Raw genomic sequence first — 27,251 nt, forward strand, 5'->3', positions numbered from 1 at the left:
AGGGTGGAATTACATGAGGAATGGTCAAAGGAAGTCAGGGAACTGCAAAGCACTGTAACGCAGAACTTGAATCTTGGAGTCAGACTGCCTGGGCTTAATCCCCGTTGTCAGTTACTGAGGATGTGTTCATTAAGCCTTGCTCTCACTGTCTGTACGTGAGGATGGCACCCTCTCCCTTTGGAGAGAAGGGAGGTAATGCATGTCATGTGGTGTGCACATCGCTGGCACAAAGCAAGACTCCACAAATGTTAGCCACTGTGGGGATGAAGGAAGCACAGTGATGTGGGGACAATGGCAACAGCCTAATAGGCTGTGGTGAATATTAAGTGAGTTAACACATGCCGAGGGCTCGAAACAAACCTGGTAGCAATTATTATCTGCAATAGAGGGACTGACCTAAAGCTTCCATGGATGGGCCTGGTTTAGGGGCAAAATATACCCTGACAGGCTACGGTCCACAGAGCCTGAGGAGAAGGATGCGCAGGAGTGTGTGTGTGTGTGGAGGGGAGGGAGTGGGGGTGGTCACTCAGACATTCTATGGGGTACTCACTTGACCACCTGGGAAGGGTGGCTTGGCTTTGTCATGGACTGACACCTTAGCTGCTTTCTGGGCCTTGGTCCTGTAGGCCTGTTCTGATGACCTCTGAAGAGGGTTGTCCACTCAAGTTCGCTCTGGTCATGGCCACTGAGGATTGCCTGGGGGCAGTCACAGGAATCATTCCAAGTGGAGCTGCTCCTAAGTCCTCCCCCCCCCCCCACTCCTCTCCCCCTCTCCTCCTCCCTGGGCCCCTGCGGGAGGAAGCCCATAGTGCCCTGGACCTCAGGGACCTCTGGGAGCCCAGACAGCGCCCCGGAGCAGTCCGCCGCTAGGGGGCGGCCGCTAAGAGCCAACCCGCCCGCGCGGAGTCCGCTCCTTTGGGGTTCGCGCACCCCCACGCCCAGCGAGAGGTGGAGTGACAGTGGGGTGGGGGCGCACGCTCCATGGGTGTGAGACAGCCAGTCGCCGGGTGTGAGTCAGCGCGTGGGGGAGGGGGCGAAGGAGCTCCCTGAATAGTCGCGGAATCACACTCCCGCGCCGCGCCTCCACGCATCCCGTCTAGAGCCTGTGTCCCCGTCTCGCGCGTGTCCCCATCCTGCGTGTGTTCCCGCGAACGGCGCGGTGTCTGAGTGCAAGCTCTGAGTCTGTTTGGTGAGGTGGGGGGCGGGAGGGAGGGCCGTGTCCCTGTGGGTGTGTCTATGCCCAGGTGAGGGGGTTTCTCCCTCCCCACTCCACGTGGGTGTGGGGGTGTGTCCCGGTACGTGCGCGCGTGTCCCCGCGGTGGGACCGCTCAGCGGGGCAGAGCGCCTGCGTCCGCGCCCGGCGTGTCTGGGTCCGGCTGCTGGCGCCATCTCGACCCAGGCTCCCACCCGGCGTCGGGAGGCCAGCGCGTGGGGTGTCCAGCTCCTGACCGAGCGAATGCCTCCACCCCCTCCCCCCTCGCCGGCCAGGGCGCCCTAGGGCGCGGCCTGCGTGGGCCGGGCCGGGTGTGTGTCCGGGGCGGGACGCAGGATGGGGCGGGCCGGGTCCCCGGGCGGGGCGCGGGCTCGGGGGACCGCGCGGCTGACGTCAGGCGGCTCCTTAAATAGAGCCGGCAGCGCCGCTCGCCTTTCCGAGGAGCCGGAGCGCGGCCGCGCGAGCGCCCCCGAGCGGCCGCCGCCACCGCACGGCCGCGCCGCCGCCGGGTCGGGGATGGGGCTGCGGGCGCCGGGTGCGCTCCCAACCCTTCGCGTCGAAGGGCCGAGCAGCGCCGGGAGTCGCCCCGCCGCCGGGAGCCCCGCCGCCTAGGACGGGGAGATGTGGGAGGCGCCGCTGCCGGCGCCCCCAGGAGCGACCACCCCCGGGCCCCCGGGCACGGGGCGCGCCCCGCCGGCAGCGCCGGGAAAGGACGGCCGCCCCGCGGCTGACCCGCGTGGCCCAGGCGGCGCCGCCCGAGCCCTCTAGGCGGCCGCGGGGCCCCGGGAGCTCGCCGCCAGCGCCCCCTCGGAAGCCATGCCCCCCGGCGCGCGCCCAGGGAGCCATGGCCTTTAGGGTCCCGGGCCGCGCGGGGCCACCTCAGCCGCGGAGGGCGCGCCGGCTGCTCTTCGCCTTCACGCTCTCGCTCTCCTGCACTTACCTGTGCTACAGCCTCCTGTGCTGCTGCGACGACCTGGGCCGGAGTCGCCTCCTCCGCGCGCCCCGCTGCCCCCGCGGCCCCCGCGCGGACGTCCCGAAAGTTGTCCCGGAGCCCCGCCCCGGCGACCCCCAGGGGCCGCCGCCCCGCGCGCCCGCCGCGCCCGCCCCGCGCCCCGCGCCCGCCAACCTCTCGGGCTCCCCGAAGCCGGGCACCAAGCGGCTGCCCCAGGCCCTGATCGTGGGCGTGAAAAAGGGCGGCACGCGCGCCGTGCTGGAGTTCATCCGCGCGCACCCGGACGTGCGGGCCCTGGGCACCGAGCCCCACTTCTTCGACAGGAACTACGGGCGCGGGCTGGACTGGTACAGGTAAGGGGGCCGCCCCGCGCGCGCCTGCTCCCCACCCGGCTTCATGCTCGGAGCCACCCTGCGTTTTCGCTCCCCGTCACCGGCTGGTCGCGTGGGCTCAGGCTGACACGCGGGGGTTACCCAGAACTTCGGATTCTTTGGAGACGCGGTTTCTTGAATGGCAAAGGCCGTTGTCACTGCAGGGAAGGGAGGGCTCTAGCCGATTCAGGGCGGGCAGCGGGCGACTCCTGGCCCAGCCTTTGGGATGGAGCATGGTGCCCAGGGAAGGGCAGGGAGGACGCCTCCACAGACCCCGGCCTCCGCCCAGAGAAGGATGGAAAGTACAACAGGAGGACCTTGGCGACAGGGCTCTGTGCTTGGGGAGGTCCCCACAGTTCCAACCGGATGAGCGAGGGCACCCAGAGGTGCCGGAGGAGGAGGTACCCTTCTGCAGGCTCACGTCCAGCCCCAGGTTTTGCTGCGTTAGCTGGGCTCAGACCCGTCCCTCTGACCCCGAGTTCCTGGTTGTAGCCAGGGAGAGGACGCCTGGATCTGAGGCTTGGCTCTCGCTTAGCTTGAGCAAATCCCTAAAACACTTTGAGCCTCGGTGTTCTCATCCATCACACGGCACAGGAGCAGCCTGTGCCCTGGCTGGCTCCAGGCCTTCCTACTGCTTTATCGTGCCAACTGGGTGACGCTTCTAGACCAGTCGCCAAGATGGGGAGTTTGGGATACTGTGAGCACTCAGATGAAGATTGGCCAGGGTTGTAGGAGCAGCCAGTCCACTCCTCCGCTGGCTGCAGTGCTGAGGGTGAGAGTCACCCAGGTTGGTGGGTCTGGGGGCAGCCTGAAGCTTCTGGAAGGTGGCAGCTGCCACTGTTCAATGTCCATGTACCTCCCAAGCCCTGTACGATGCTGAGGTGTGGGCCTGGCCCATGTGTTGGCTGATCGGGGTATCCTGGGGAAGATATAATGTATAGGTTCCCCATAACACATGGCTCCCACACTTCTCCACATTCCCCTGACCCCCTGCAGACTTTCTAGAAAGGTCTTCCTAGGATTGGAACTGGGGAGAGTAACTGCACAGTAGCTGAGGCTAATTTTTAAAATTTGTATAAAAATAAACCCATTAGGAATTAGAAAGTCCTAAGTATATTGGGCAAAGGACAACTTTATTAGAAGGACCCCACTAGGCTCATAATAGGGGCCCTGGATTTGCAAGAAGCGGGGCAAGGGGCTGACATCCATCTTTGCCGGTTAGCCTTCAATGGCCATGGTTGTGGGAGCAAGGGTGGCACACGTGCCATGCTCGGGAGACAGGCAGGCATGTAGTCTGTCTGTCCCCGGGAGAGCCCAGTGGGATAGCTGGCCTGGGGGTGGCCCAATGCCATTATGTTGGCTCGGTGGCATAGGGTGGCCCAGAAAGGCTGGTCTGGTGCTTTCCAAGCCGTGACCCACAGGTACCCATCTGGGCATCTGAGGTGAGCAGGGACAGAGCCGGAGCCCGGCCCCAGGCGGGGGACGCCAGTGCTTGCACCGCAGAGCCCTGTGTGGGTCCGTCATGGCCACGCTCTCCTGCACAGCAGGGTTTCCTCGGGGGAAAGGCTGGAGACCATTATGAAGCCCTTTGCCAATGGGAAGTGCTCTTTATGTGCAAAAATCACAACGTTCTGGGCGTCTGGCCGTTAGCTATTGTGTCCTCCAACAAACACCCGTGCCCTGCAGTCTCTGCCCTCTTCCCGCTCCCCCCACCGCCGCGCCTCAGGCTTCCTTCCCAGGCCCGTGTCTTTCAGGGATGGCTGCTTTTTATTTTTAACCTTGGCATGTGTGATTCTAAGCCAGCTTAGCTGTGAACCTTCGAGATGGGAGCCGTGCCTTTTTTTTTTTCATATAGCACATTTGGATTCTGCTAAAATTCTCAGCTGAGTCTTGGTAGGCTTTATTTAACATCAAGCACGCTGACAGCTCCATGTCTCAGGGTCTGACTTGCCCTCCCTTCTCCCTTCATATTTCTAAAAGAACAATTAGCCTGGCGGGCCTGCTTGTGAACTGCCATCTATGCTCAGGTAATACCATTTGGATGCTGTTTCCATAATTTCCAGAGCATTTCTGTCTGTGTGTTTTACCCTTTATTATCACTCAAGTAATAAGCATTAATGGAGGAAATGAAGGGGATTTCTGAGGTCCTTAAAAGCCCACGGTCCCACTTGATTCCTGAATTCCACAAGTTGAACGGCAGGGGACGTGATGCGCCTGCCGGCCTGCCGCCCCGACTGTGTCACAGATGTGAGACCTGGAGCCCCGGGAGGAGCATGTGGAACAGGGTCCCAGCAAGCGGATGCAGTTAGGACCAGAACCTGTGCATTCCAGCAGGTGCTCTAACCACGCTCCACACGCTGGCCACCGGGAAGCCAGGGTCCACCGGCAGACTTGCCCCGTGTGCCCTCTGTGGTGGACTGTTTCCCAAAAGTGGAGTTGCAGAGCTCTGGCAGTGCGTCTCATGTGGCTTGTCCCTGCTAAGCCCCTGGGGATAAGTTCCTGGGGCCGGAGCCCAGATTGGATGGACAACGGGAAAATTAATAGCTTTACCCTCAACCCAAAGGAGAGACTTTGTGCTGTGGGCAGACAGAGGTAAACCAGGAGGTGACATGCAGTGCCTGAAGGCGGTGACACAGCTAGAGGGGACACCGTCAGCAGAGACCAGGAGACAATGTGCACCTTCCTTGCTCCCTGCCCGAGCTCTCTCTGGGAACCAGCCCTGGTCAGGCCACCCAAGCAGAGCCCCGCCCTCCGCAGTGTACCTCCCTTTAGGTATTTCCTGAGGTCCCCTCAGGGAAGCTCTCCCCTCCCCTATCCTTGCCTGGTTCCCTTCTTTCAGTTTCCTTCCCAGGGAGGCAGCTGGGCCTGAGGGGTAGGGTCGGCTAGCTGCCTGCCAGGTGGGCACAGCCCTGAGGAGGGACGGGCCAGCACCTGCCAGAGCTGGAGGTGGTCACCTGGATGCTGGGGCTGGAGGCAGAGTGGCCTTTCTGCATCTCCGTGCGCTGGGCGGAGGAGGGCGCCTGCTAACTCTCACAGGGGCTGTTTTGAAGAGTGAATGAAACACTGTGTGACAGTGCCTGGGACTCTGTGGTCCATGGAGATAAGGCAGAAGGTCACCACTGCTGCCACGATCACCTGACCCTTGCGCTACCCACACTGGGATCACCTCAGTACTATTGGTATCAAAAGGGTGGATTTCTGCTGGGCTGCTGTCACTAGATGGGCTGAGGAGTTAACTAATGGCTGGGAAAGTAGTTCCATGAGACAAGCAAGGGTCCTGGCCTTAAATTGTCCTTTCAGTTCTGCTTCAATTTTATTTTCATTTTTGCTCCCTCCCTTCGATAAAAAGTCACCTCACATTTCTAGTTGTCGGTTTGCTCCCCTTTAAAATGGGAATGCTGCCTGCCCTGCCTCAGTCTTGTGAGAATCCGTAAGACAGCCCATGTGGTAACGCTCTCCCGGTCTGAGGTCATGCTCAGGGTGCTCATTCGCCAGGGCTGGGAGTGAGGCTGCACAGTCAGGCTTTCCATCTTTTTCTTTTTTTTTCAATTGATTTCAGAGAGAGGAAGGGAGCGGCAGAGAAAGATAGAAACATCAATGATGAGAGAGAATCATTGATTGGCTGCCTCCTGCACACCCCCTGCTGGGGATCGAGCCATGACCAGGAATCAAACCATGACCTTCTGGTTCATGGGTTGATGCTCAACCACTGAGCCACACCAGCCAGGCCAGCGTCTTCATCTTTTATAAAGAGATACGAGCTGTGCCTCATCCAGTAGGTTTTGGCGTCTTGGGGAGGCTGAGTTTTGTTGGTTTTCGGCGATGGGTGGGGAGCATTGTGAAGCGGAGGTGAGCCTCTCTAACACACTGAAATGCCGGCCAGAGCAGGGTAATCTGTGATCATTGACTGTGCTCCGGTGTCTGCATCGTGATAGATGAGCCCGTTCTGTAAATTTTAGACTCCAATCCACTGCGTATTTATTTGTTCATTGTGGATGGTGGTCTGGGACCGTGTGAGACAAGGAAGACACAGTATTTGCCCCAGAGGCAATGTTTACATAAGAAAGAGAGTAAAAACACAGAATAAGGTCTATTGCTTTATCCAGCTCACTGCAGTCAAGAAATTAATCTTTAGGGACATAATTTAGGAAGGAATAAAACCAAAGGCAGAGGCCAGGGAAATAGTTAATATAGAAGAATCTTTAACAAAGTGATCAAGACACAACACACACTTATCCACGCTTGTTGAGTGTGCACACACATGACACACACTTATCTATTATGTTGAGTGGGCACAGATGCCTGGGAGGGCACACTCACACACACATGACACACACTTATCCATGTTGTGGAGTGCGCATAGATGCCTGGGAGGACACACACACACATGACACACACTCAACCATTCTGTTGAGTGGGCACAGATGCCTGGGAGGACACACTCATGCACACATGACACACACTTATCCATGTTGTTGAGTGTGCACAGATGCCTGGGTGGGCACACCCCCACACACACTTATCCACGTTTGTTGAGTGTGCACAGATGCCTGGGAGGGCACACTCACACACACACGACACACACTTATCTATTCTGTTGAGTGGGCACAGATGCCTGGGAGGGCACACTCACACACACATGACACACACTTATCCATGTTGTTGAGTGTGCATAGATGCCTGAGGGGGCGCACTCACACACACACACACACACACACACGACACACACTTATCTATTCTGTTGAGTGGGCACAGATACCTGGGAGGGCACACTCACACACACACGGCACACACTTATCTATTCTGTTGAGTGTGCACAGATGCCTGGGAGGGCGCACTCACACATACATGACACACACTTATCCACGTTGTTGAGTGTGCACAGATGCCTGGGAGGGCGCACTCACACACACATGACACACACTTATCCACGCTGTTGAGTGTGCACAGATGCCTGGGAGGGCGCACTCACACACACATGACACACACTTATCCACGCTGTTGAGTGTGCACAGATGCCTGGGAGGGCGCACTCACACACACATGACACACACTTATCCACGCTGTTGAGTGTGCACAGATGCCTGGGAGGGCGCACTCACACACATGACACACAGTTATCCACGCTGTTGAGTGTGCACAGATGCCTGGGAGGGCGCACTCACACACACACATGACACACACTTATCCATGCTGTTGAGTTTGCATAGATGCCTGGGAGGGCGCACTCACACACACATGACACACACTTATCCACGCTGTTGAGTGTGCACAGATGCCTGGGAGGGCACACCCGCACACACCATTACATGTCCGTGCAGACTCATCTCCGTAAGGAGTTGCGCAGCCTCAGTCCAGGAGGTCGCACACACTGATTAAATGAAACCGCCAAGTCCATAAATCCCCACTCGCCTGGCAGCCCCTGTCGCGGGAGGACGCTGACGATACAACAGCCCCTCCACCGCCCAGCTCTGGCCGGGCCCTGGAGGACGTTGAGAGGGGCGAGCAGGACTGGCCTTTTGAAGAGCTGGCTTTGCTCCCTGGAGCGCAGAGGGACAGTGGAAAAAGTTGCAATGAAAAATTTTTAAAAGCATGGCTTTCCCCACAGCCCTCAGTGAAGGCTGTTAGGTTAAAATGCGAAAATATCACTTACCATGGATCTAAAATCATGGCCTCTCACATTTAACGTCTGGCATTAGGATCTACCTATGATGGGCGGTGTCTCAGCCTCGGTGAGGTACCAGCTTCCGGAGGGTGGGATCCGCTCCCCAGAGCACGGCTGCCCTGGAGACCGGCGATGCCTGGGGGGGGGGGACCCCCTCCTTGCTGGCCTCTGCAGCCAGCAGGGCCGCTTCTGGCCAAGGAGTGGGCCCTTTTTGGTGCTGATTGTCGCCGTGCCATCTCCCTGAAGGCGTCCGTCCTGAAGTGAGGGAGCGGGCGGGCTGACCCCCACCAGCAGGTGAGACGCGTGTGGGCATGTTCCTCAAGGCTGCTGGCCGCCCAGCTGCCTGCAGGCACCTCCGGGCCCTCCCGGTGTGCGGTCACTGCGTGCTCCCTGCACAGGCATGCGGGCGGCAGGATCACCCCTCCCGGTGAGAGCCCACACATCATTCCCGAGTGGCCGAGTGGGGGGGCGGGGAGCACAGGGCTCTCTGTTGGGGGTCCCCTGAGGACCTGAGGGGCAGCGGGGTCTGAAAGGTCGCCCAGCCAGCCTACCACTGGGACTCACTGCCCTCCAGGGCTCGCTCCCCTGGGCGGGCTATGCATTGAGTTGTCAAACGCCCACATGGCAGGCTCAGCGCCAGGCGGCTGCCAGGGCCCTGCCGCTGTGTTCTCCTCCAGGCGGCGGCAGTGATGGGCTGAGTGCTTTGCAGTCCCGGGCAGCTTGGCGAGGTGGGAAAAAGCCACCAGCGAGTGGGAATAACAGCATTTCAGAGGTCATTGCTGCCTGTCAGCCCACAGCTGGGCGGCAGGGGGGGCTGGATGCTCCCCCAGGGACAGGGCTCGAGGGGCGGGGGGCGGGGCGTTCCTGGCGCTGTCCATCTGGGGTTTCTTCTCCTCTGAAGTCAGGGGCACTCTCCAGAGTAAGAGAACTGGGGTCTGTTCTGGGAGAGGCCAGCTGGGCTCTGGCGTGGCATCGCTCCCCTGCCCCTGACGGTGGGTTTTCCAGGCTTCAGATGCCCTGGCACCACCTTCCTGATCTCTGCCCACCTGGCACGCCCTCTGTTATTATTCTCTTACTATTGTTGGGTAAGTTAACGCATTTAAAAATTATAATTTTTCCGTAAAGAACTGGATCATTTTCCCTTCAGTGTATATACTTTAGAATAAAAACTATGTTCTCATAGTGCAAACTTCAGAAGTGCCCGAGGAGAGCTAATGACACCGCCCTCGTTCCCGCCCGTGTCCGCCGCGCGTCCCCTTTCCCGGCCCTCCGGGGTCCATTTCTGTGTGCCCTCCGGGGTGCACTGTGCATTCGTAAGCCCAACACACATCATGCAAATGTAGTTAAAATGCATATTTTAAAAGCAACTTCATTTGAAAACCACCCCAAATGGAAAGCCAGCGTTACTTGCCATGATTAGAAAGTAATCATAAAAATAAATAGATTGAAAACGAACAGTGCTCTTGGATTTTGCTGCCTGAGGTGGCTGAGAGGCCTCAGGCCTGCCCGTCTTTGTTTAAAAGAGGATATTTCGGAAAGACCAGTTACAGCGGTTAAAGAAACACTAGTATTAATGCCAGGCATTCCCCCGTGGAATCAGAAGGCTTGAAAGTGAAGGGGAAATGATGAGGCATTTTCCCCCATGAGATTCGGCGATGGGTAGCAGGTCTTTGTCGAACCTAAAATTCCCGGGATGGGGCGCACGCCAGCCCCCGGGGAGCCTGCTGGAGTCTGCAGAAACCCAGCTCCGTGAACCCATCGCTGCTTCTAGCTTGCAGTTGCGTTGATGTGTTACTGATGGGAAGGGACCAGCCTAACGGAAACTCCGCACAGATGTGAGCATTAAGAAGGGCACCCGGGCCCTGGCCGGAGAGGCTCGGTTGTTGAGCGTGGACCCCGGCACGGAAGGGTTGCCGGCTCAGTTCCCAGCCAGGGCACATGCCCAGGTTGAGGGTTCGGGCCCCGTCGTGCTTAAGGAGGCAACCCATCCATATTTCTCTTTGACATTGATGTTCCTCTCTCTCTTTCAAAATAAAAAAATGAAGAAACATTTTCAGAAATGTATTTTGACTTGCAGCATTGCGAGAAAGCCGGCCTTCGGGACAGCGGGGCTCCCTGCAGAAGCAGCATGGCCGGTGGGGGCGGGCTCTTCGCTGCTCTCCGGTGGAAAAGCCGCAGGTCCCCGCGCTGTACCTCCCCAGGTCAGAGGTCGGCAAACTCATTAGTCAACAGAGCCAAATATCAACAGTACAACGATTGAAATTTCTTTTGAGAGCCAAATTTTTTAAACTTAAACTATATAGGCAGGTACCTTGTTATTAACTTAATTAGGGTACTCCTAAGCTGGCCTTTGCTAAAAACGTCCTCAATCTGATTGAGGTCCATTTGCTGAGGTCGACCCCTTCCAACTCTCCCATCCACACTCGTCTTGTATACCTGTTTCGTCCATCTCCTTTCGTTCATCCTCTCTGTATGTCCAAACCATCTCCACGTACCTTTCTCCATCCTCGACACTACATCTTCTTTCACTCCACAACGTCCCCTAAAATTAACTTAATAAACTTTACTTAAAGTTTTAAGTCAACTTCGCACTGTACGTGTGCGCCCGCACGTGGTATTTTGTGGAAGAGCCACACTCAAGGGGCCAAAGAGCCGCATGTGGCTCACGAGCCGCGGTTTGCCGACCACTGCCCTAGGTTGTCACGTGCCCACAGGCATCAGTGTTGCAAAAGTCAGACAGCAAGTCAAGGGAAAGGGACTCATGCCTTTTTAAAAAAATTATGAGGCTCAAAAAAAAAGGATGGCATCTCCCCATTTGAGACAACATGGGTGGACCTAGAGGATATGATGCTGAGTGAAATAAGTCAGACAGAGAAAGACAGATACCATATGATTTTCACGTATATGTGGAATCTAATGAACAAAATAAACGGACGAACACAGTAGAAGCAGAGGCCTGGAAGCATGAACAGACTGATGGTGGCCAGAGGGGAAGGGGGTGGGGGGTGAAAAACAGAGAGAGATTAAGAAGTACAACTGGCAGTCCCAGAATAGTCACGGGGATGTGACGTGCGGCACAGGGAATGCAGTCCATGGTGTTGTAATAACCCTGTATGTGCCACTTGATTACTGGAAATACATAACTAACTAGCCACTGTGCCACGTACCTGAAGCTAATATAAAATAATATTGAACGTCAACTGTAACTGAAAGATACAGTAGTTGAATCAGGATTTAAAGCCACAGAACATAACAAAAGTGTGAGGCCCACGGGGGACCGGGTGTCTTTAAAAGCCAGGCTGCCACGTGCCGCTCCGCTCCGCGCACCTGGCACGAGGCTCAGAGCGTCTCAGGGCGGGGTCACTTTGCTCTCTCCACAGTGTCCTCTCAGCGAAGGAAGAGGGGAGGCAGTGCCGTTTCTCTGGACACAGAAAGAAGCTTCGCTTGAGAAAGTTGCCCGGATTTCCCATGTGTTCAACGGAAGCAACTCAGGGCGTCTGAGCGCAGCTCCCCAAGCTTGCCTCTCTCCGGGCAGGTGGCCATTGGCACGGAAGGGAAGGCCGTGTGAGCTTGGGGTGCCCTGGCCTCGGCTCGCTGCTGGGTGCAGGAGCCCCAAGCCCCCCTCGGCTGGCTGGGAGCCGCCTGTGGAGGGAGGGAGAGCAGAGGCATGGATGAGATGCGCTCGTGGGGACGGACAGGACGGCCACTGCAGCAGCGATTCAAAGCTTGGGCTCTTGAATCAGATGAAGAGTGGAGACCTCAGTTCCACCTCCTGCCCGGTGTGTCCACCAGCCCGTGGCTTCTCTGTGCCTCGGTCCCCGTGCACACGGGACGGTCACACTCCCTGCCACGCGGGGCTGCTGTGGGGAGGACAGGGCTCAGAAATGTCTGGCATGTGGAAGGCGTCCAGTGCGCATCAGCTGTCGCCGTTGATCATTGATGTTTGCCGTCGGACTGTTACTGAGCGCAGTGCCGAGGACCTAGCGATGAATAGGACAGTCAGATGGTGGCAGGTATCATAACAGAGATACAAGCAGAGCTATCGCATGAAGAGGAGACAGAATCCACCTGCAGGGGACGGCTGGTCTCGTAAGGATGTTTTTCCTAAATACATTCATCCCATGATTTCACCTTTGCTTACAATCAAATCATAAAATAAAGTTGGTTCAGATTACTTGAGTTCTGCATGCATTTATTGACCCCCTGCTGTGTGCCAGGCACCGAGCCAAACCCGGGAAAAATAGAGATGAGGAAGAAGAGATCTTCTTCAAAGAGCTGAAGGGGCAGAGAATTCCAATGGCAAGACTTGCTGAGAGGACACTCCTGGCATGTGGGGTCACAGAGGAGGGGCTCCCGCCTGGGGCAAGTCGGAGAGGCTGTGGGGGAGCTGAAGCCTCAGCTTTAGGGGCGTGCATTGCTGCCGCCTGGATCTAGCGCTTCTCATCTTGCGGCTCCAGCTCACATGTTACCTCAGACCCTTCCTGAGCCGCCCAGCGCCACTCCCCTGCCAGCATCACCTTGTTTGATTTACTTCGTCCTTCTTGTTGCAATCTCAGATGATCTTGTGTGTGTTCTTTTCTGACTCTCCCCCACTGGACTCAAAAGTCCTTCAGAGCAGGGATCTTGTCTGCCGTGTTCATGCCTGTATCCCCAGAGCCAGAACAGTGCCTGGCAAACAGTGGGTGCTCAGTCGACAGCTGTTGAAGGTATACAGTGAGGTTTAGGGGTAAGTAGGAACCGGTGAGTCTGCTCCAAGCCGCACGCTGGCCCCAGCGCTTTCGTAGGCTTCTCACACGTGGGTCTCGAGAGACTGGGGGAGCGAAGGCAGGACTCAGATGCTGTGACCCAGCCCTCGTCTCCACAGGTATTTATTGAGCACCTACTGTGCGCTGGGTACTGTCATGATCCCTGGGGAGAGAGCAGTGAGGAACAAAACCCCTGCCCCACGGTGCTCACCTACTGTGTGGTGGGAGCAGAGGCCGGGAGATGGACAAGTACGTCACATCCATGGCACACGGGACCGGCAGTGCTGTGGGGAGCCTGAGGGGAGCGGCGGCTGGAGGGTGCGGATCTAGACGGGATGGTCCGAAAGGACTCACTGAGAAGGGGCTGCGCAGCCAAGACCTTACATGTCCCAAGGCTCTCGGGCTGCACTGGAGGGGGTGGAGGCAGGGCAGCTGGTCAGGAGGCCTTTGCACTGGCCACGGTGGGGGCGAGGTGGGCAGCCATAGGATTGCCGATGGGGTGCATGGGGCAAAGGCGGCGGTGATGACGACCTCTATCAAGGGCTTGATGTCTTTCCAGCCCTTACAGGTGACAGGCTGGCGTTTGAATCTGACATACTTGCCAATTCGGCCCCTGGCGTGACTGGCAGGCACCTGTCTGAAGGTGCCCTTGAGTGAACCGGAGGGAGGAGTCCCGGCCTGCTGTGACTAAGAGGCAGCAGGGCCACCGCAGACAGGTGGCAGGTGGCACAGTCCCTCTTCCCAGGGCTCGCCGAGGCCTTTTGTCAGGCACTGCTCTTAGGTCACCTCTTGAGGTCTTGGGAGGTTGAGAAAGGCACGTGTCACTCAGTGTCTCGTTCTTGTTCCAGCCTCCTCGACGCACACGGCAAGGCGCTGCCTTGATGACCTTGCTCGATGTCGTTGATTTGTGTGTGTGGTTTCCTTCAAACAGAATTGAGCGCCGCCATGGTCTCCTGCGAGCTGACTGGGGTCCGCGCCTGGCGACTTCCCCAGAGCTGCCGAGCGTGGGGGAGCGCGCTCCGCTCCAGCAGCCTCCGTGCACCGTGCTGCTGCTTCGGTGGTTGTACTGAAGATAGGGAATCGTCTCGCAGCGCTCATTCTGCTCCAGCGGGATGTCGGGGTGGCGTAAAGTGGAGGTCGCCTTTCCCAGGATCAATTGCATTTCAGAAGTGGTTGGTAAGCCCTCCCCAGCTTATGGCCACTTCTGGCTGAAATAGTGTGGAACCTGAATTATTAATTCTGTGAAAAATGGGTTAAGTCATTGCAGAGCTCTGTGGTGGCAAATTTGGACTTCAAGCTCCTTTCTTGTATTTTCTCTGCATAAACGTCTCTGCGAGCCAGACGCTCTGGGGCCGCATGGCCACTCTCTCTCTGCCAGTCACTTCTCCGGGAGGAAAAGAACCTGACTTCATTCCATTGTTCCCCCTGCCAAGGACGAAGAGGAGGAAGTGGGCATAAGTGGCTGCGGGAGGCGCTTATGTCAGAGCCGTTTTTATAGGTACTCGGATCTGGACCTGGTTCAGATGACAGCTGTGCAAACAAGGCTGTCCCTACACCACGAAGCTCTGAGCCCGTGCGCCCGTTCAGGTGGCGGATGCCCAGGGGAGCGTGCAGGAGGACGGGCAGCCCTGAGCTGCTGTGAGCGCGGCACTGCGAGCTGGGCACAGTGACCAGCTGCAGAGCTGGGCCAGGGAGAGGCAGCTTGGAACAGTGATGGCATCACAGATGCCACATCCCCGGGGACTCTGGGCACGAACATGGACGCTGGCAGTGGGACGATCATGGGGTGTGTGTGTCCCATTCAGAGTGAGTGCTGGTCCCACTGGAGGGGACAACAGCCAGTCAATCCCAACAGACTTTTTGCCATCCCTGTGTTGCCAGGTCTTCTAGGTTTTACTGTGGGTGTTTTATTTAAGAAAAAAGCTCGAAATATGGCAATTTAAAAAGTGTGAATTGTCAGTTTATAATCGTGTCTGACTGATTCACGACTTTTTTAGAACACGGGGACCCCATAGGACATGCTTGTGGGCCGGTGTCACCTGTCGGCTGTTCTTCCATGACCCTGCGAGGCTGGGCCTTGGAAACGGGCCTTACCGCGTTCTCACCAGCCTCCGGCGCTTAGAGCTCGCTGTGAGCACGTTGCCTTTCTAAGCTCGGCTTTCTTAAAATTCTTGTGAGACAAGGATTTTAAGTGCTCTCACCTCCTCAGGTTGTGGTGATTCAGCGTCATAAGTACATGTTAGGTCCTATTCCTGGGCTGTGCGTGGAGGGGGTGTGACCCTCACTACACTGATGGGGATGCCTGGAACGGGAGGCCTGACGTGGACCTTGGTCAAGGTGAGGAGAGTGGGGTCTTCTCAGGCCATAGGGAGGGGAAGAACCTGGAGCCAGGATGACCCGTGGTTGGAGAAACCCATTTGGTTATAGAACTGGCCCCCAGGGCGGGAGCCCGAAATCCCTCCTGCTCCTCATTGTCACTCATGTTCGTGCCCACAGAGTCCCTGGGGATGTGGTGTCTGTGATGCCATCACTGCTCCAAGCTGCCCTCCCCCGGCTGCTCTGCAGCTGGTCACTGCGCCCAGCTCGCCGTGCCGGCCCAGAGCAGCGCGCGGCGCCCACCCTCCCGCAGGCTGCTTTTGGCGTCGGCCGTTGATAAGGCAGAGGTGCTCAGAGGTGCGCAGCTTAGAGACACACTGGCCTGCATGGACGTGGGCACCTCTCTGAGTCGGTGGTTTGGTGTAGACAGAAGTCCAGCCCGGGCAGTGGGGTCTTGCTAACAAGGAGAGGCTACGGGCTGGGCCGGGAAGATCAGCCTGGAGGAGTTTCCGTTCCACCGTGACCAGCAGTTGGCACCTGCAGGGTGACGGGAGAACGTTGGGATGGCGGGGCCAAGGAGGCTAGAGGGAGAGAAGAAGGCAGCCGCCCTCAGGAGGACGAATTGTGTCAGAGGTGACAGGGTTTCCTTAACGCCAGCCACGTGTGGGTGTGACGGTGGCTCCCTGGGACCGGGGCCCCTGACGCGTGGAGCTTTGGTGGGAGAGCTGGGTGATCACATGGCCTTGGTCTTGCCTCGCACCGTCTAAGACTCCTCCCCCATCACCGTGTCATCACAGTTCCCCCTACAATCTGACACGCTGTTCCTCAACCTTCAGCCGTTCGGGTGCCATCCTCACTGTTCAGTTTTGGCTGCACCTGGAAATACTTCATATCCTTCACATGGCATTGATGACCACTCATACCTTTTGACTTAACTTATTTACTTAAATGTGAAACTTGGTATCACCATTCTAAATGAGAACCCCCCATTGCTGGAAGTAGAGTAGTCATAGGAACCAAACAGCGCAATGAAGTCCCAGCCTCAGCTGCTGCCTGTGGCATGTTCTGCCTGAGGCAGCCCCGTTTTTCCTGTTAAAGACAGAATCAAAGCTGTGAGAGGGTGTTAACAGCATTTCAGCACCTAAGACTGTCTCCGTGATGTAATCAAAAGCTTTGGATGGAATGAGAAAGGGAAGGCAGTTATTTCCTAATGATGTGGCCATGTGGCATTTAGAGTCATATCTGTGTGCCACCTCAATGGGTTTTTAACCACTAGCGCGTCACGCCCCACACTTTTGGGAAATGCCAACCCAACCACTAGACCACTGGTTCTCAACCTTCTGGCCCTTTAAATACAGTTCCTCATGTTGTGACCCAACCATAAAATTATTTTCGTTGCTATTTCATAACGGTAATGTTGCTACTGTTATGAATCGTCATGTAAATATCTGATATGCAGGATGGTCTTAGGCGACCCCTGTGAAAGGGTCGTTCGACCGCCAAAGGGGTCGCGACCCACAGGTTGAGAACCACTGATCTAGATCCTTCTCGCTTTGATGTCACCGGGTTATTTTGTCATATTGCGGTGTCATGGTCCAGCAGCAGCGTGGGGGACTGGCTGACACTCCAAAGTCCGGGTGGTTTGCCGAGCTGTGGTTGCAATTTAATTGCAAATCGGCGGGGCATCCTGGGGGAAGCGAATGCCCCGGGAGGAGCGGCAGGCGCAGACCCAGCCGTGTGGTATTTTCAGGTCTTTTTCCAGGACCAGTTTCATGTAACTTTGGACTCTGGGTTTGAGAAGCTGCAGTATGTGCTCTTGAAGATATTACCTGAGGCCTCACCCAAAGTTTCCTTACAATTCCAACTGAGGTGACGCAGGCAAACCTTTACTGATTGTTTCTTTAAAGAACTGTGAAGGTTGGATCGCAAAGGCATTGTGCTGAGTGAAACAAGGGTTGCGCTGTAGGCTGCCATTTACATGACACTCGCGAACAGAGAAGGCTAAAGGACAGAGTACAACCCGTGGGTCCCTCTTTTTTTGGGGGGGGGGTGGTGGTGGTGGTGGTGCTGTGACCATCAAGAGGCAGGTGAGGGAATTGGAGGCCATGGAATATTCTGTACCCTGACTGTGTGGTAGTCACATGACTCTACACATTCATAGAGTTGAGCACCAGTAAAAAGTCTGTCTTACTGTAAGATACTTTATAAAATAAAAAGTAAAATTTTATATTAAGAACATCCATGTGCCCTGGCCAGTGTGGCTCAGTTGGTTGGAGAGTCCTCCTGTGCACTGAAAGGTCATGGGCTCGATTCCCAGTCAGGGCATATACCTAGGTTGCAGGTTTGATGCCCGGTTGGGGTGCATAGGGGAGGCAAAGGATCCATCTCTCTCTCTCTCTCTCTCTCTCTTTCTCTCTCTCTCTCTCTCTCTCTCTCTCTCTCTCTCTCTCTCTCTCTCTCTCCCTCTCTCTCTCTCTCCTCTTTTTCCTCCTCTCTCAAATCACTTAACATGTTCTTGTGTGAGGATTACAAAATAGTAATAAAAATTAAAACATCCATGATTATACAACTCACCTACTGAAAGGCATCATACACCCCTCAATAATGATTCCTAATCATCAAAGAAACCCAGCTCCCCAATTTTTCTAGTTCATGAACCTCCCTACCTTCCATCCTAGTGATGAGTTAGAATCAAGGATAGTAGTGGCCTTTAAATCTTCCCTGTCACATGCCCACACTCGGGACTGACACTGTGGTCTGAAGCAAAGGTCCAGAAGATTCCATTGAGGTCTGGGCCACCGTGGCCAGCACAGACACCCAGCAGGCACTTCACAGAATCCTGACAGCATGTCTGTCCTGGTTACAACCAGCCCAAGGATAGAGCTAGAGGCGTCACCCTGTCCACCCACCCTCCACCCTGAGCCAACTCAGCAGGGACAAAAAGCTCCTGGAATGTACCCTGTCCAGCCAGAGCTGGGAGGAGCCGCCCCAGATGGGAGGCCCACACTCTCCTCTTCCCAGCCCTTGGTAAGGACCCCATGCTCCCACCGCCCCCATACCACAGACTCCACTCCAGCCACTGCTAAGGGTGGCCTCCAACCATGGCCCCCCTTCCCGTGGCGTCTGACATCAGGCACAGAGACCACGTGAACAGCACAGCAGTCATTGCAGCCTGGCCTGGTGCTGGCACTTGATGCCATGGCGCCCTGCGACCTCCCGCAGGCCCCGGGTTTTACCGAGTTAGGCTGAGTGGGTTTCTTTTCCTTGGGTGACTACGTCACTACTTGGTCGGTTGGGCGGAAGTCACCTGGGCTGGAGGCAAAAATATGAGTGTTACCCACCCGTGGGTGATAATGGAACTCGCGGAAGTGGCTGCAGTAACTCAGGAGCCTGTGTAGCTGAAGAGGGAGGTCACAGGTAGGGCGTGACCAGGAAGTAATTTAACACAGTGATGGGGACGCAGTGATGGGAAGGTGGAGGGGCGCGGTGCGGGTCGTAAAGCTCAGTAGAGCAGGAGTGCACAGGCGGTTCGAGGGCCACCCTCCGACGCCCCTTCCTCTGTGCCAGCTGCGGGAGAGCTGGATTATGTTGTCTGGCGCTCCCACTTCCCGGTGACTGGTCTGCCTGGTTATTCATATAACCGATTTCAAAAGTGATGATCATGCCACTTACCAAGACATCTGGCACCTGTTATGGTCACCATTGTCCCCAACATATAAATACTTGTACTTTTTCTGATTATAATGTATCTATAAGTAAATAAGTAAGCAAAGAAGTAAATAAAGGTATATCCACATGGTGCCAGCAGCTTGGCAGCCAAAGAAATATACATACATACTGAATTGAAAAGTTCTGAAGGCTACCGCTCAGTTAAAAGTAACAAGGCGAAGAACGCATACTATCTCATGTGGAGAAGGTGGAAAGGAACAATACACACTGAGTGGCCAGATTATTATGACCACCTGACGTTTGTAGGCAAATTAGCTATAATTTTGCTCTGAAGCTGCTAGAGGGCCAGACCATTATAAATAGGAAGGCAGGTTGTTTACCACGACAGTAGAAGTGGTTTTTTCTGAAGATATGGGTAAACAACACGATTTAACAGCCTTTGAACATGGCATGATTGTTGGCTCTCGGAGCCATGGAGCAAGCATCAGCAAAACAGCCGAAGGCCTATTCAAACACCTTTGCTGTCTGCAGTTACCAAGATAAAACGTCTCCAATTCGCACAGGAACACAAGGATTGGACAGTTGAGCATTGGAAAAAAGTCATGTGGTCCGATGAATCACGTTTCCAGTTGCATCATGCAGATGGCAGAGTGAGAATTTGGCAGAAACAGCATGAAAGCATGCACCCCACATGCATGAGTACAACCCTTCAAGATGGTGGGGGCAGTGTTATGATTTGGGGCATGTTTTCCTGGCATGATATGGGCCCTTTAATTTGTGTGAAACAACGTCTGAATAGCACAACATACCTAAGTATCGTTGCTGATCAGGTTCATCCTATCATGTTGATGGTGTATCCCAATGGAGATGGCTTCTTCCAACAAGACAATGCGCCATGCCATGGTGTTGGTATTGTGCAGGAGTGGTTTCAAGAACACGAGGGAGACTTTACCTTGCTTAGGTGGCCGCCACAATCACCAGATCTCAATCCAATGGAGCATTTGTGGGACGAAGTTAAGAGAGCCATCAGGCAGCGGTTCCACAACCATCAAATCTCACAGAACTGGACAGTGCTATTCATCAGGCATGGTGTCAGGTTCCTTGCATCACCTTTCAACATCTCATGGAGTCAATGCCAAGAAGAATCACCGCAGTATTGAAGGCAAAAGGTGGCCCAACGAAGTACTGATGGGGTGGTCATAATAACCGGGCCACTCAGTGTGTATCCCAATGTTGACATTTATGCATAAGTTAGTTCTGAGAGGACACATAGGCGACTAACAGCAGCAGTTCCTGGGGAGCCGGGTGCGCAGCACGGGAAGGGGGGCTCCTCCCGCCTGCTGGGTGTTGGGGAATGGCAGTATCTTCTTTGAAAACTAAAATGAGAATTGTCCATTGTGGGAAAGTAGGAAATCGATAAAAGAATTAGAAAGTTACCCAAAATTGTACTTCTGGTTGTAACTGCTGTTAGAATTTTCTTTGTACCATTTGAGACAAATCATGTGGATGTCTTATATACCACTTTACATATAGATACATGCATATATATATATATATATATATATATATATATATATATTATGTTTTAGACATCGTCTTATAACTGCAATACATTTAACAGCATGGCATGGCTGTCTCGCCGTGACAGTAAGTGTGGATCTACAGAAACATTTTAAGCGCTTACATAGCACTTAGCTCTATAGCCATACTAGTATCTATTTAACCAAATCTCCCAGCAATGGAAGTTAGGATTGTCCCCACATTTTATGATTAAACAATAAAAATGATAGCAGCAAGCATTCTGTCTGTTTCCAGGCTCAGGAGAAATCTCTTGCAGAAGCATTATGGGTTTGAGAAGAAGCCTGCTTACACACAGACGCAGCGGTTTTGCCACAGATCCTCCCCCACCCACCCACCCCACAGACACTGCCTTCCCACGCGGTGGCGAGCTAGTCGGTCCTCACAGTCTGACGCAGGAAAACGGCCTCCTTTCAATCGGGAAACTTTTGGCTGCTTTTAAACATGTTTACTGCCCATTTGCATTTATTTTCTGAAATGTTGGTTACTGTTTTTCCTGCTGGAGAGTTTTCTTTTCCTTTTAAAAAGGGGATGCTTAATACTTGAGGCTCTTAGCTGGGTTGCCTCTTACTGTCATCATCTCAGACATGTTGCTGGTGGGCGAGCAGACTTTGGCTGGCTTTTAGCTTCTCATCTAGTCTGATAAGCACCTCTCCGTAAAGGAGTTCACATTTTTTGTGTGTTCTGATTATCAAGATATTTGGACATTTTTCTTTCATTTATTTTGTTCATTTTCATTGTTCATTCCCTCCTCTCCTGACTCTCTGTTATTGAATTAGCGGGGAATTCTTCTTTCTTTTTCTTTATTGAAGGAACATTTATAAAACGTTCAGGTACGCCACAGACCCTGATGTTGGCACCACCATGCCTGCCACCGCCGAGGCCCAGCTTCGTGGCACTGTATGGCGGGCCACCGCTAGCTGTTGGCCTCCCCTTCCCTCTGCCAACCGCCCATCTGTTGGCAGCCTCTGTGAGCTCTTCTGCTCATTGTTGAAAATATTCCACATACAAGTGACATCATACAGTATTTGTCCTTATTTTACTTAGCATAATACCTCGAGGCCCATCCGTGTTGTCACAAATGGCAGGATTTCTCATGATTTCAGCCATTATTCTCAGGGCCGAATAATATTCCATTGTACACACCATGTCATGGCTATTGTGGTCTCACAGTTATTACCTCTTGTAGAAAGTCTTGGAATTGCTGGCGTGAGTTAAACGCATCTGCAGTTCCCAGTGCCAGCACAAACTTCTCCTATTTTTGTCATTAGCAGGACCAGGGAGGTGGGTGGGGAGGCTGAAGCCGGCATTACAACCGTCTTTTACGTCCTGGAACTGCTGGGTTTATTTGCGGCGTTTCTCACTGGGAGCTGGATCTAAATTCTTGGCCTCGTGCTTATCGACAGCCTCTTTCTCCTCTTTCCGCCCTCACACCATTGAGCCTTCAGTGCCCCTCTGTCTTGCTTGCCGAGGTGGACAGGGTGGCCTCACCTGCCCAGAGTTCTGGAGGCGCCCTCTCCCCAGCACAGCACACACGGCTCCTTATCCTCCTTATCGGGAAGCACGGGGCGTGGACACTCTTCACCTGCCATGGATCTGAGTTTGGATTTTCCTGAAACCAGAGATGGAGCTCAAGGAGTTTGTTCAGGAGGTGATCCCTGAAGGCAGGGGTGCTGGAGTGGCAGAGGGCCACCGGGGAGGGGAGGTGGAGTCTGAGAGCTGCCTGGCCCTGTGGTGGCCGGGGCCCAGTGCCCGGGGAGTCTCGGGAATGCTAGGGAGCCCTTAGAAGTGCCTCAGCGTTGTCCGGGCAGCAGACTCGCCGGCTGGGAGTTTCTCCAAAGGTGCTTTCGTCCTGGGGCCTCTGGCTGCCTGTGTGGGAGAAAGGCCGCACCTCGGCCTGGGGAAAGCCCTGGACAGCCTCAGAGAGGGTGCTGCGGGTCCACAGGACCCACCACCAGGGTGGCTGGAGCCCATGGCAGGCGAAAGGAGGGATGGGGGTGGGGGGGGCAGGGGTGGCGCACAGCATGTCTGACACAACGCACCAGCGCCCTCTTACTCAGGAGCTCGAAAAGAAGCCCGGCTCTCAGATTAGAAGGGCTCCCCGGCCCAGGACCTCAGCACCCCAAGGACCTACTTTGCCGCTCAGTACTGACCGCTCAGCAATGACCTTTAAGCCCAGTGTTCAGGCTGGACTTGCTCTGGACTGAAGATCGGATTCTCCTCTGACCTTGGTCTCTTGCTAAAGGCGCCTGCCTCTCCGGCCTTCCATGCTCTGCCTGCTCCGAAGCAGGCTTCCTCCTGCAGGACAGGCGCAGTGCGGCATCCCAGGCTGCCAGCTCCCTGTGCGCAGGCGGCGTTGATCCGGGTGGTGGGAGGGCCGGGCCTTCACACACTAACACTGCCTGGCTCCCTGAGGGGGTGAGTGACAGGCAGAGCCCTGCCCTCCAGGAAGGAGCTGCTGGTGCAGAGCCCTTAGCTCTGGGTCAGGGATCCATGTTCCGGGTCCAGGAAGTGCATCACTTGCTTGGGTAAATGACATGTGTCTCCTGCTGTTCCCATTTGTAGGGTCCGAGTGTTCGACTGGACTTGTGCATTCTGAGTGGATCTTAGAGAAAAATATAACGTAAGAGTGCAAGAATATGGCCAGAATTTGGGGGGTTGCCTCTGAGGGCCTGAACTTGGAGACAGTGGGCTTCCAGGTCTGCTGTCTGCCTCTAGAAGCTCTGAGCAACAGTGCATGGAGCTGCTGGGACGCGGCGCCTGCTCCCTGGCCGTGTCCAGGGGAGGGTCCCGCGCTGCCCGCCTGTGGAACGCGTCCACGCAGACCCACCGAGCACCCCCTCAGATGCAGGGGCTCAAGGAGGCGTTTTCGGCAGCTGGTGGGGGCTTCTCTCTCCTCCCGCAGCCGCAAAATGAGTCCTGAAAAATCACGAAGCCCCGTCGCCTCCTTGGCTGCGCCTACGCCCTTGTTTCTTTCAGTCCGGTGGGTCATAGTGAACAGGGCGGGCCAGCGCCTTGCTGGGGAGGAAGTCGGTAGGAAGAGCTGTCGATTAGGTGTCCTCAGCGGCTGACACCCGAAGCCGCATTTAGGAAAGGGCTGGGGGCACAGAAAGGGCAAGAATGTGGGCGAGGGGAGGCTGCTCAGAGGACAGTGGCCACAGAGGCAGGGGCCTCCGAAAGTCTCTCCTCCTCCTGTCGGCTGGCAGGGCGGGTGGATGAGTGTCTGCCCTGCCCGCCGCCCTGGTCCCATCAAGAGCCCAGGGACGCTGCTGCTTCCCGGGAAAGCCTGCCTGGGTCTCCTGACCCCAGGTCTCCGGCAAAGGGTGCCGCCTCCCATGTGCCCACGTGGCCCAGCGCTGCCCCGCCACGAACACCCACCCACTGTTCCCTGCACAGCCGCCGGCTCCGCCACCCGACGGGGCTCCCTCGTGATGACCACCGCGCCACCTTGTGACGCTGAGCGACCTCAGGACCTGCCTTTTCTGTGACATGACGCACGCGCCTGCCTCTGGCCATTCCTCTGTGCCTAGGAACGTGCCGGCACCATGACACGGAGCACTGTTTGCTGAGTGAACAAGTGATGTCTGTGTGACTGGACAGGGCAGGGCTCAGCGCAGCCCCAGGCAGCCAGCAAAGCTCCAGGCCAGGCCACTCCCCGCTGCAGGGGAGGGAGGGAGGGAGTGCCCGCCTCCCTCCGGCAGCTGGAAGGAGCTGCTGAAGGAACAGGAGTCTCCGCATGGAGGAGGAGTGCGACCATATTCCTCTCTGCCTGCAGCTGTGCAGTAGCTGTGGTTCTGAACGCCTGCCAGTCACATTGATAACTTAATACCTCCCAGCAGCATTCCTCACACTGTGTTTTTCTTGGCACAAAAGCTGCAGGACTGGGCCCTCTGTGAGTTCGGTGACATTTCCTCTCAGCGCCAGTTTTCTCTGACTCAGGGCAGCACGTTCTGTGCTTTTTGGAAGATGACACACGGTTTCCTCCCTTTACCCAAAGGTTCTGACACGCCCTCCAGGCTGGAGCTCATCTTGTTGGTGCTTCTCACTTCACGCTGCGTACACATGTCCCTGAGAATGTGCTGGAAGCTGGGCTCCCATCCCCCCCAAACTGACAAATACGTACAGGCCACATTTATCAGCAGCGCCTCTTCCTGTGATGGAACTGACTGCCTGCAGTTACTGCCATCTAAGTACGGTCTCCACAAAGAGCTATGTCTTTTACCTCAGCTTCTTAATGCAAAGGGAATGGTCACTTTTGGGGAGGAGAGGGGACAGCAACCCTCAAAGTTTGCAAATAAGACAAAGAGTAGCCTTTAACTTTACTCAAAAGTCCGTTTCCACCCTGGCTGGGTAGTTCAATTGGTTGCAGCATCATCCCAGTGCATCAAGGTTATGGGTTCGATCTCCGTCAGGGCATGTACAAGAATCAACCAATGAATGCATCAATAAGCGGGACAACAAATCATGTTTCTCTCTCTCCCAAATCAATCAGTCAGTTGTTTCTCCTTCTCCTTCTCCTTCTTCTTCTTCTTCTTCTTCTTCTTCTTCTTCTTCTTCTTCTTCTTCTTCTTCTTCTTCTTCTTCACCCTCCTCCTCCTCCTCCTCCTCCTCCTCCTCCTCCTCCTCCTTCTTCTCCTTTTCCTTCTCCGTCTTTCTCCTTCTCCTTCATCCTCATTGGAGGATATTGTTTCCATTGATTTTAGAGAGAGTAGAAGGGAGGGCCAGGGGGAAAGAGGACAGAGAAACATAGAGGTGAGAGACCCACATCAATTGGTTGTGGTTCTGAACGCCTGCCAGTCACATTGATAACTTAATACCTCCCAGCAGCATTCCTCACGCTGTGTTTTTCTTGGCACAAAAGCTGCAGGACTGGGCCCTCTGTGAGTTCGGTGACATTTCCTCTCAGCGCCAGTTTTCTCTGACTCAGCGCGCCCCAACCCGGACAGGGAATTGATCGGAATTGAACCCACGACCCTTCAGTTTGAGGGCCAACACTCTAACCACTGACACAAGCCGGCCACTGCAAGTCCGTTTCTGTGATAACACTGGTGCCAAGAGGAAGCTGAGGTGGCGGTGCCGTGCACACGGGGTCTTTGACAGCAGAGGTATGGGGGAGCTCTGCCCCAGGAGGGGGCCTGCTGCCCAAGGGCGCCAGATTTCCTCCTCACGTGGACTTCACGCCACCTCATTTCCTCTGCACTCCCCACAGGAGGGCACCTCCAGCCCAGTCTGCGTAGATTCCAGAGACGTCACTTGCTTTTGCAAGTGCCCAAAAAAGCTCACAAAATAAGAATTCTTCGATGTGTCAGGGTGCACGGGGAGGCAGCAGCCATGTCATCCAGCTGCCTAGAGTGCGAACTCACCACTTCCTCCACGCCCTGCCTCTAGCCCTAGGAGAAAGGTCCCTGTTGTCTAGAATTTATCAATATATTACCTTCTTCCCACAAAACACAAGAACCTGGGTATACGAACCTCTTCAGCAACCCCTGTCTCCTCTGTTTTTGTGTAGGATTTTACTTAGAGCTTGTTTTTACCGACCCATACCCTATTATTATTGCTTCCTTTTTAGAAAATTGTCAACATCTCTGTAGATTTACCTGGAGGTTTCTTTTTTTAAAATATTTTTATTGATTTCAGAGAGGAAGGGAGAGAGATAGAAACATCAGTGATGAGAGAGAATCAGCAATCGGCTGCCTCCTGCATGCCCCCTATTGGGGATTGAGCCGGAAACCCGGGCATGTGCCTTGCCCAGGAAATGAACCGTGACCTCCTGGTTCAAAGGTTGACACTCAACCACTGAGCCACACCAGTGGGCGATCTGGAGTTCCTTTTCCCTCATGACCTCTGACACTCCCTCCCTCCTCCGAGTCCCATTGCCATCCACTGAGGTATGGCCTTCAGTATTTTCTCCACGGGGACATGCTGTATCTTTTTTTCTGAAACTGCCCCTATTTTGCCTTCAGTCTTGATTATTAGTTATCTCCGCATGGAACTCTAGGTTGCGGGCACTTACATAGTGGGCAGTGCTCTCCCTCTGATCCCGCACAGGGCACTGCCAGTGGCTCCTGAACTTCTGGGCCGCTGCTGAGAACCTGAGGACAGCTCTCATTCCCTTACAGGCGGACGTGTCTTATCTCTGGCTGGTTTGGATTCAAGCCTCGGTATTCTGTAATCTCACCCCAGTGGGTCTAAAGTATGGACTTGTTTTAGTTTGATTTTGATCGGAACACATTTTGCTTCCCAAACCTGAGGATTAATGCTTTTTTATCAATTCTGGAAAGTTATCAGCCATCATTTCTTTGAGTATTTTTTTTTCTGTTCTATTTCCTTCCAAGGGCTCCTGTTAGATGTATGTTGTGCCTTCTAATGTATTTCTCCCATTCTCCCATTTCCTTCCTTCAATTTCTCTGTATTAAACTATAGAAAGTTTCCTTTGTATTTTTTATATTTGTGGGAGTATTTATTTTTAACAAGAAAAAGGCTCAATTTTGAAAGACTAGAACTTTGCCACAACTTGGATTTACCCACCCCCCCCCCATAATGTGTTATTCTTTTATTAGTATTTCTACTTTTTCTTTGAATCTCTTCAGTTATGGTAAACATTCATTTCACACTTTCTGTTAAATTGCTTTATTATCTCAAGTTCTTGGGAAGATCCCATTTCCCCTCTGTCCTGTCTTCTTCTCCATGGTGATGGATCATATCCCAGCATGCTTCGTGATTTTTTAAATTTCGAGCTCAT

General features: G+C 54.7%; 1 protein-coding gene across 1 annotated transcript in view; it reads left to right on the forward strand.

The window, feature by feature from the left end:
- The first annotated feature begins 1,669 nt into the window (after positions 1 to 1,669).
- Positions 1,670 to 27,251, forward strand: part of HS3ST2 (heparan sulfate-glucosamine 3-sulfotransferase 2) — an 80,906-nt gene continuing 55,324 nt past the window's right edge. The window contains exon 1 of the mRNA XM_059692062.1: positions 1,670 to 2,518. Coding sequence (XP_059548045.1) covers positions 2,058 to 2,518 — 461 coding nt within the window. The 5' untranslated portion in view covers positions 1,670 to 2,057. The remainder of the gene's footprint in view (positions 2,519 to 27,251) is intronic.

Source organism: Myotis daubentonii, chromosome 4, assembly GCF_963259705.1.
Source record: "Myotis daubentonii chromosome 4, mMyoDau2.1, whole genome shotgun sequence".
NCBI classification, from domain to species: Eukaryota; Metazoa; Chordata; class Mammalia; order Chiroptera; family Vespertilionidae; genus Myotis; species Myotis daubentonii.